The sequence below is a fragment of the Panthera tigris genome, chromosome F3 (assembly GCF_018350195.1).
Source record: "Panthera tigris isolate Pti1 chromosome F3, P.tigris_Pti1_mat1.1, whole genome shotgun sequence".
Lineage (NCBI taxonomy): Eukaryota > Metazoa > Chordata > Mammalia > Carnivora > Felidae > Panthera > Panthera tigris.
This window is the reverse complement of record NC_056678.1, coordinates 69,160,418-69,170,218: the sequence shown is the minus strand read 5'-3', so window position 1 is coordinate 69,170,218 and position 9,801 is coordinate 69,160,418. Positions and strand designations below refer to the sequence as shown.

At 63.4% G+C, this 9,801-nt stretch overlaps 1 protein-coding gene across 1 annotated transcript; it reads right to left on the bottom strand.

Annotated features, from left to right (window-relative positions):
* Positions 1-668: 668 nt before the first annotated feature.
* CRTC2 (CREB regulated transcription coactivator 2) lies at positions 669-9,690 on the bottom strand. The gene is made up of 14 exons (XM_042976366.1): positions 9,489-9,690; positions 6,654-6,755; positions 6,450-6,566; positions 5,872-5,933; positions 5,226-5,294; positions 4,971-5,074; positions 4,838-4,867; positions 4,633-4,697; positions 4,501-4,550; positions 4,132-4,382; positions 3,398-3,828; positions 2,046-2,300; positions 1,413-1,599; positions 669-1,285 (listed from the first exon to the last, which is right to left on the bottom strand). Exons 1-14 carry the CDS (start codon positions 9,639-9,641, stop codon positions 1,065-1,067), a joined length of 2,097 nt encoding a protein of 698 aa, XP_042832300.1. The 5' UTR covers positions 9,642-9,690; the 3' UTR covers positions 669-1,064.
* Positions 9,691-9,801: the final 111 nt, after the last annotated feature.

The window sequence follows — 9,801 nt, the reverse complement described above, 5'->3', positions numbered from 1 at the left end:
TCTCAGTTCCCTTTTCTGAAAAAGACAAGGGCTTTGGAAAGAGGAAGAGGAGAGGGCGGCATCGTGGGGTGCAGGGAGAGCAGGGGGGCAGGGGAGCCGGAGGGGACACCACTCCCTCGACTGGTGAGTGCGGAAGAGCATGGAGGGCAGAGGGCAGTCAGAAAGGGGAAGCCTCTCCAGGCGAGTGGCGAGAGACCCGGGAGCATCCCACCGAGGCTGCCCAGGTACGGCCGTCTCCTAGGCGCTCCCGGGACCCAGCCTGAGTCCTGCCCGGCATCCACAATTGGTGGGAAAGCCTCCTCGGAGCCAGCTGCCCCTGGGTAAACTTCGGCCTGCGATCTCAGCCATCGGCCACCTCCTCACCCGGAACTCACTGCCAGGCCTCGGCACTGCGCCTGGCCAGCCAGGGCCCCACGCTGTCCCCACGCTCAGCCTAGCCTGGACAGGTGGGGTGGGAGGGCACGGGAGGGCACATGTGCCGCCCTGGGGGTCCTCATCCAGCCTGGACGCCCAAGTTCAACGCTGGGTACAGATTCTGAGGCTGAGGCCCCTCCACAAACCACAACGGCGCTGAGAAGAGGGCCCCAGGACCCTCTAAACCCCCAGATACATATCCAACAATAGAAACCACGCCAAAGCTTGATATGATTTTTTTATTAACATATAATATATTTAATAAAAAATAATATCCACTCTGGCTCTCTCCTGCATTGCAAGGGGAAGAGTGGGGAGGGGCTGGCACCGCCCACCCCCCAGGCGCAGGGCAAGCCCCGCCTCCAGGGCTCCCCTCCATCCCTGCCTTCCAACAGGCTCTGACCTCCAGACAGAGGATTCAAAGTTACAAGTGCTTTAGGCCCTCCCTCCAGCTCCCCCAGGCCCGCCCCTCGTGCAGAGTTCAGGGGCCACCTGGACAAGACCCCTTGCTTTTTTCTCATTCTTGGGATCCCTCGTTCATGGCAGAAAGAGGATCTAGGGGGCAGAGTGGAGTCTCTACTGGCCAGGGGGAAGGAAGGAAAGGACCGGTGACAGGGCAGGGCCAAGAAGACGGACGCTGATGAGGCCCCTCACTGCAGCCGGTCACTGCGGAAAGAGTCCTCCACGGCAGGATCGGGCAGCAGGGCACAGGGGTCGCTCAGCATGTGGAGCCCTTCCAGGCCCAGGGGCTCCATGCGCAGCTCCTCCTCCAGCCCCAGCCCCAGCCCCAGCCCGGCCGCCGCCACCTCAAAGCCAGGCACTCCGGCCAGGGCTGCGGCAATCTCCTTAGAGAAGCCAGGGGAGGAGTCTCCTATGTGGGCAGAAGAGACGGGTGAGAGCCGGGCCCGGAAAACTCTCCTGAGACTCCTCAGTCTCGTGAGGCACCGGCAAACGTGTCCTCTCCTCCTTCCCTGCCCGTCACCACCCACACCGCTCACCTGGAAGAATGATGTTGGGCCCTGAGCCATGGCGGGAACAGTGGGTCAAGTTCTGGTGGTTGAGGGTATGGGGGTCCTGGAGGCCACTCACTGGCCCCTCGCCCCCTAAAAATCCAGGCCCTTCAGAAAAGCCAGGGGGGTCCAGCGCCAGGCTGGCCGACGGGCTCTCCATGCTGAACTGCTCTGGCTATGGACACACAGACAGACCCCGAGGAAGCGGGCTTCGGACCGGCGTGTCCCTTCTGCCCCCCTCTGCCCAGAAAAGCACCCACCCCACACCCCCATCCCAAGGAATGAGAGGAGAGGGTGAAGACAGCAAGCGGGGCAGCAGAAGCGAGCACGGGGCCCGGAGCAGGTGTGGGTGCCACACGTGCGGGGACAGAGCGCGTGCATGCCGGGAAGAGAGCCAGTCAGGGCAGCAGCCGGCAGAGGGCACGCTGTACAGGGACAGATGAGGGCCAGGGGCAGGAGCAGGGGTCAAAGGCAGGAGGAGACAAGCCTCAGATTGGCAGTGCTGGTACCTGGAGGGGGTGATCCCCCACCCCCACCCCAACCAGCTCTCCCAGTTCAGAGCGCACCGGCAATCCCACGTGGGCCCTCCCCTGCTGCTAAGCCGGAGACCTGGGCACTCACGTTCCCCAGGCTGAAGTCACTCATCAGCCGGTGGTGAGACTGCTGCCCGTGCCCCCCGGAGCCGGGCGGGTACAGTAGCCCACAGTGCGGTGGCCTGCCTGAGGGCTGCATCGGGCAGGCCTGAGAGGACAGCCCTGGCTGCGGCAGAGGCTTTGGGGTGGGCGGCTGGGCGGGCAGAACCAGACTCGGGGGGCTGTACGGGTATGGAGGCAGCCGCTGGTCAGTGGGCAGTCTGCTGGTATCCAGGGGGACACCCTGAAGACAAGGAGAAAGGGAGCTTAGCCCTCAGTGCGCCCCCGAGAGGAACTCTTGGGGTTCCCCACCCTGTTAGGCTGCAGCCGTCCTCAACACAAAGCTGACGGTGCCACGGGGCGACCCCGGGGTTGGGTGCAGATTCCCAACGTGCGTATCGGCCCGGAAGGGAGCGAATGAGTCTGAGCCCAACTTGCTCGGGATTCGCTGCAGAGGTAAGTGGTTCCTAAGCACCGTCAGCAAGCAAGTACTCGCAACCCATCCCACAGGCCGGCACCAGGGCAGGGGGGCGGGGAGAGGGGCGTGGGTCTCGCTCCAGGCTCTGAGGGAGCAGAGCCCTTGCTGGCCTGGCCTTAATCTTTCCTCCACGAAAGGGGACCTGCGTCGAGACGGACCACACAACACGCATTCCAGGGAAGGGGGTGGAGGAGGAGGGGCAAGAGAAAAGAAGAGCGGGCATTTCAGCATCGAGGAAGGAGCCTTCAGCTAGGTGCCCAGTCTGGTCCCAACTCCTCCTAACTTGCAGAGTAAGCTTGGACGGTACTTTCCCTCGGGCCAACGTCCTCCTCTTGAAAACAAAGAACGGAGCCGAGGCTGTGTGATCTGAGAGCCTCTGCCTCTGGGAAGTGGGTGCGAAACAGCCATGGGAGAGGTGGATGAGACAGGATGGCGACACGAGAACAGACAGACAGACAGACAGCATGGGAAGTAGGGAGGGAGGCAAGGCAAGGACCAAGCTGGCATGTCTGGAGCGTGTGCCTGAGCCGGCCTGGCCTAAGCACGTCCCGTCAACTGTTCCCGTGACCCTTACAAAAGCATCCTCGTTCTACAGGTGAGCACGCGAGGCCCACAGACCACGGCAGACCTCCTGACCACCCGTCCAGGGAGGCGGCTGCTAGCGAGACGTGGGGCCAGGATGTGACCCCGGGGCCTGCACTCTTCAGGAGGGGGGAGGCGAGAGGGGCAGAGGAATGGAGGGGAGGGCGGACACGGGAGCTCAGAAGTGAGGACAGACATCAGGAAAGCTGAAGGTGGGAGGGAGAGCACTCAGCAGGAAGAGAAGAGGAAGGGAGACACAGAGGGAAGGGAGCCACGCATACCTGAGTGATGGAGGACAAGGTGGGTGACACTGTTGGCGAAAACTGTTTGGGCAGCTGCTGTTGGGACCTCCTGGCGTCAGCTGGGCCCGCGGGCAAACTCAGGGGGCTGAGGGGCACACGGCGATGGCGGGGGGAGGTCCCGGGGGTAGAAGCTGGGTAAGGAGGGGCACCCAGGGCAGGAGGCGAGGCAGAGGAGGAGGACGCAGAGGAGAGGGCCGGGGCGCTGAGTGAGGGGTGGCCCAAGGAGGCGGTGGGCAGTGTGTGTCGGGCCAGGGAGGAGGCAGGCAGTGAGGGGTGGCTGTGGGAGCCCTGGAGCTGGGGCTGGGGACTGCTCAGGGAGGCCTGCAGGTTGGGATTGCTCAGGGAGGCCTGCAGGTTGGGATTGCTCAGGGAGGCCTGCAAGGGTGGGTGGCTGAGAGGGGAAGGAAGTCCTGCACAGACAAAAACCAGAGAGGCCAACGTTACTGATGGGAGCCGGGCCCCCTTCTGCCCAGAACAGGTAGCGGTGACCAGACTATGAAAGTGGCAAGGCGATGTCCTCCCTGCTCTGTCCCTGACAGTGAGGCCGGCATGGCCCGCCTGAAGGCTGCCCTCATCACCTTTCTAGAAAAAGCCACACCTGCCGTGAGGGAATCTGGGGTGGACTGGTGTGTACAGTCACAGGAGGGTCCCAGGCGCTCAAGCCCCCCACCCCTTCGCCCCGCCAGCCAGGCAGCACTCCGGGGAACACTCACCTGGCGCATCATAGCCCGAGCCCGGGCCCAGGCCCAGGCCCCCGCTGATGCCCAGGTGGGTCATCGTGTGGGTCAAATTGGAAGTACTGCTTCCCCCACTCAGGTTGGGGTAGGCGGCCTCCTCAGGGTCCAGGGGGGTAGGGAGTGGTGGGGGGAAGTGCAGGTTGGTGAGGTCAGGCAGGGAGCCTCCCGTGTTCATGGCGGGTGGGAGGACAGGCACGCTGGCAGGCTGGTCAGGAGACGGAAAGATGCTGTGGGGGGGAAAGGACAGAGAGGGGGATGTGGGGGCCGCGGTCGGGGGGCAGGGGGCTGGACGCCAGCCTCCCACGTCTCCCCCAGCCCCTCCGCCAGCCTCCCGGAGGTGCCTACTTAATTCCAGGGACTTCGCAGGACCGAGGCCGGGAGGAGGAGGAGGCCAGCTGAGGAGAGAAGGAAGAACCCTTAGCAAGGGCCGAGGAGGACCTGGCCCGTGGAAAGAAGAGGGACGTGGGCCACACCGACCTTCTTCGCGTCCCAGGGCTTCAGCAAGTGCTTGTCGTCCAGCAAGTTCTCCTCAGCACCATGGACTTGAAAGAGAAAGACTGGCCATGAGACTGGCCGACGGAGCTGGGGACGCGGGAGTCCTGCACCCGGCCCTGTTCGAAGCCCCGACTCTGGCCCAGAAACCCCCTGCCATCAGTATCCACACACGGCAAGGAACACGTACCTTTGGAATCCACCTCACCATCCAGAAAACCTGCAAAGGAGGCAGAAGAGTTGGCTCCGGGACGCACTTCCCGGCCCGCAGGCTTGAGCCACGGAAACTACTCCCTGCCCTGCCCGAGGCCTGGGCCGCTCACCTCCGCGGCGACCGGGCAGGATGCTGGGAGGGGCAGGACCTGGGTAAGTGTCCTGAGGGCTTGGGTTCATCACGCTGGTGTGAAGGGCAGAGTCAGAACTTGTCCTGCGGGGTGGGGGGAGGCTGAGATGAGCAGGCTTCCCGGCCCCGGGCCCTGCTCCACAGGGGAAAGTGCTTGCTGGGACAGCGTGGAGCGAGGGAGCAGGGCCCAGAAACTGTGGTACGAGATGCGACCCGAGAAGGCCAGGGCCGTCACCTGTTCAGAGCAGATGGTAGTCGAAACAGCTGCCCCTTCTCTGCAGGGAAATTGCCCCAGGGCATCGTCCTGGGGTGGAAACACAGGGTCACCAGGAGGAAGGCTAGCGATGGACAGGAAAGCAGGCACGGGGCTGGAGACGGCTGTGCAGCCCAGGCGGAGACAGACGGGGCTGGGCACCCAGGGCCGCGCCTCTTTTCCGGTTCTTCTGCTACCTGTGACCCGTGACCCCTCGCCCGAAATCAAGCTAAGGGATCTGGAAATTTTGAACTTCTCTCTGCCAGGACAAGTGGAATGGGCATCGTGGAGGCCAGCGGGACTGTGTGGTGTAGGCACCGAGTAGGACGTGAGCGGGGAGGTCCAGACACCTGAGGGTCAGGGCTCCGCCTCGGGCGCCCACTCCGCCTCCCCCCGACACACACCCCGGCCGGCCACGGTCCCCATTGGTCCCGCGCCGGCAGGGCTGGGAGGCTTGGCCGCCCGTGTCAACATGGCCAAGACCGGACTCTGACCCACCTACTCCGCCTGCCCCCACCCTCCCAGCCCCGCATCAGGAAGACGCGCCGTTGAAAGCCTAGCCCCAACCCAAGCTCCCTCCAGAGACACGTCAGAGTGGACAGGAGATCCGTCTGCCCTAGACACTGACCTCCGCCAGCTGGACTCCGGGGGAGGAGACAAGTAGGCAGGACTATAGGGAGAGCTGTCAACGTGAGCAGCACCAGTTAAGGAGAAGGGAGGAAGGGGCAGTGGGGACAGAGACCAGGTGAGAGAGTAGCGGGGGCAGCACAGGAGGCCGGTTCCAGAAACAAGCACGCCCTCCTCTTCTGCAAGGGGCAACAGCAGGGCCAAAGAAAGGAAGAGAGAAAGGAACCAGGCCCGGAAGAGTTGGAAAAATGAAGGAGAACAAGCAGACAGGGCGTGGGAAACGGGTCTACAAAAGCCTCTAAGACCGAAAGCCAGAAACAGAAAGGCGAGGAAAAAAAAGTGCAGAGGGACCCAAACCCCCCTCCGGCAGGAGACACGGAGACACATGTCCTGCCTCTGGCGGCAAAGAGCAAGCCGAAGACTGCGCCGGCCAGAGACTGAGGCAGGGCCCGAGGGGGGGGGCCAGCGCTGACACGTGGGCCAGGGGGCGGCCTTTCTGGGAGGCCCGGAGAGGACCCCAGTCCCTTCCCACCGCGACTTCTCCGGGAACCCCGCCCCACCGCCCTCGGGGAAGGATATGTGGCGGGGGTGGCGGCGGAGCGGGGACACCATCCTTCGGGGGTCTCGCTGCACCCGCTCCACCAGCCCGTGGTGCCGAGTGCTCCGAGACGAATCCAGAGGCGAGTGGAGGGGGCTCTGCCAAAAGACACAGATAAGTCAAAGGGGCAGCTGCCCGGGCGCCCGTGCCCTCCCCCCCACCCCCCAGGGCTGGCGCCCACTCACCTGGAACTCGGCCAGGCCGCAGCCTATCTGGTTAACGTTGGGCAGAGACCCGCCGTAATGGGAGCTCCTCGTGTACGCCAGTCGCAATTTTTGGGCCTGTAACTGAGACACGGAGGACAGATGGCAACGTCAGGGAGGACCCTGACCGCTGTCCCTGTGGGCCACCCTTGCGCAAACCTGTGTGCCACCACTGCCAGCGCACCCCGGAGGGCCACCCGAAGAAAAGGCCGTGCTGGGGGACAGGTCCGCTGAGACCTGGTGCAGAAACTGCCCTGGCTCTTCTGCAGGCCACTCTCGTCACCACCACCGACGGCGGGCATCCCCCTGCCAGGCGGGGCCTGCCATTCTGCTTGCGGCCCGTCCCAGCTGGCAGCGGTCTAAACAGAGTCCCTGAGGGGTTGCCAGGAGCCCCCAGGCTAGTCACGTGGATTGACTCCGGGGAAGGGTGCCTATGAGGCACCTCCACTTTCCCCTCCAGATGCGTCTAGGACTAATTGGCACGTGAGGGGCAGGCCACGGTGGATGCCACAGAGCCATTATCGCTGGCCTGTCCCCATCCCACTCCGGAGGGCACAGGCTTCTAGGCTCAGGAAAGCCACACAGAGAGCCTGCACCACCAGAACTAGAATATCCAGGAAATGATGGCTCTCTGAGCTGGAAAAACAGTGCCAAAACCAAGAAGCCATCCTCTGTTTAAGTTCTCCCCCCCCCCCCCCGCCAAGATTTTAAAGTAATCTCTACACCCAATGCGGGGGCTCAGACTCACAACCCTGAAATCAAGAGTCGCACGCTCCACAGCTGCGCCAGCCAGGTGCCCCCTTCTAACTAGTTCTAAAGGCTCTGGATTGCCAGGGGAACCTTGAGAATGGGGGTGAGGAATGCCCCAGTTCAGCCTGGGCCAGAGCCATGTCCCTGACCTGACCCCCACCCTGCGGAGACGCACCTGGAGGCACAACCCTCGGGCTGGCGTGGTGTTTGCCTGTCTACACGTCTCAAGCCCGTCTGAGAGAGGTGAGCGCCGACTTCTGAGACTCAGACGCTGTTGCTAACCAAAGCCCAGGCCCAGGGCAACTGGTGAGCTTCCGGGGGTCATGTACTGTTGTGCACAGGCCAACGTCAAAAGCGACTTTCTGTTCCAAGAGGTCGGCCCACTGAGCTTAGCGGACACGATGTGAACGTTTGGGCCCCTCGAATTGCTATTGTTGTGTGTGATAACCCAGCCTCTCAGTAGCACAGGCCCCTGTAGCTGTGTCTGCCTCTGAGGAGCCCTCTCTGCTGGCCAGATAACCAGCTAAGCCCCAGATGTCTTATCTCTGGCTTTAGGTTCTTGGGTCCCCAAGCCCTGGCCTCGTATGCCCACTAGACCTGTATGCGCAGCCCAGGGGCTGGGTGGGTGGAGGCGGCGTTCTGACAAACCAAAGCACTACAAAGACAGAAACCTCAGCTTTGAACTTCTCACGGCCTTTCTGTTTGCACACACAGATGCTCAAGTCCCCCCACACCTGTGCTGGAGTCACAGTCCAGACAGAGGGCAGCATCTCAAGCGGTGCCTCTCGCCCACCTTCTTGCCTCCTAAAGGAGAGCAGTCCAAAGTTAGATCAGGAACCTCACGGCACTTGGAGGGGCGTGTGTGCACAGGCACACGCGATTTGTGTGTGTGTGTGTGTGTGTGCGTGCGTGCACAGGCACATGCGATTTGCCTCCCCACCTAACTCTCTCTGCTCTGACCCCCCCACAAACTAGAACACACGGTCTCTGGAAACTCAGAGGAAAAAAAACACAAGAAAGACTAACAGTTTAGGGTTGGACACACACAAGCGTACAACCAGAGTCATGGTCACAGACACAACCACAGTCAGCCCAGCAGAAAGAGCTTTCAAATATGGTATTTATGTTCCACTATGTCCCCTGAGGTTCCTTCCAGCTCCCTGCCACGAGGGATCAGCGCAACACGCTCACCTGCTGTTTGGAGAGTAACGTGTCCCTAAACAAGGGCTGCTTCCCAGCTGGGCCAACTCCCACCCTCACTCCCTCCGACAACCAGCCCTGGGAAGCAAGAAACCAAGGCCAGAGGGGCTTCAAAGGCAACTCGGCCAGGATGCTCTCTTTCTGGAACTACTTGGAAATGAATATTCCCAAACATGGAAGACCTTGCCAGACACCTCATAACCGACCCATCAAGCAGACATCTTCCTAGAAAGCTCAGCAAACCTGACCTAGAGCCAACTGGTTACCCGCTTTGGAGCCTCAAAGTCTCCACCTCCCCTCCACGGCGGCCAGAGCAAAACATCAAGCACAGTCTGTGCGCGATGGTCCTCACCTACATTCACGTCAGGAAACCACAAGAAATACTTGAAAAAGGAAGCAAAGGGAAGGGACGCAGGAGGGGACTTCCTGCCCCACTAGACCCGGCGCTGCGACTCAAACCACTCAAGGGGCCCTTTCCCGGAGGTTCGAAAGTGCCGAGAGCGGCACCACAGGGCAGAGGGAACCGACTGGAGGACATCACCAAGTCGGAGGCGCCAGGCTGGGCCCAGCGGACCATGCCCCCGGCCCGGCCCCGCCTCGGGGATGCTGGCAGCAGCGTCCCCGGGGACTCAATCGGGGATGCGCTCTCTGCACGCGGCCCCCGCTCGCTCCCCAACCCCAGGCTCCCGCGAGCCCCGGCCTCCCCCCGCAAGCCCGTCTTCCGGCCCCTCGGCCCTCCGCCCGCGCCTCCCGGACGGCGGCGGCCCCGCTCCGCCTCCCTCCCGCTGGCGCCCGCCCCCGCCCCGCCTCCCGGCTCCGCGCTCCGCGGCTGCTCGTTCCGCTCCCGCTGCCCGGGCGGCCCCTCACCCGGGTGGAGCCGATGTCCATCATCACCTCCTCGAAGGCCGCCGTCTCTTCGGCCTGACGCTGCTTCTGCAGCGCGATCTTCTCACTAAACTTGCGCGGATTGGAAGCTGCGGCCGTGGCCGAGCCGGGCCCGTTCGCTCCCGCCGTCGCCATCTTCCCCGCGCGTCTCTCCCCGCCACCCTCCCGGACCAGCCCCGGCCCCGCCGCGGGCCCCGGCCCGCGCCTCCAGCCGCAGCCGCCGCCGCCGCTGCCGCCGCCGCCGCCGCCTCGGCGAGCACCGCGAACCCGGCCCCAGCCTAGCCCGGACCTGCCG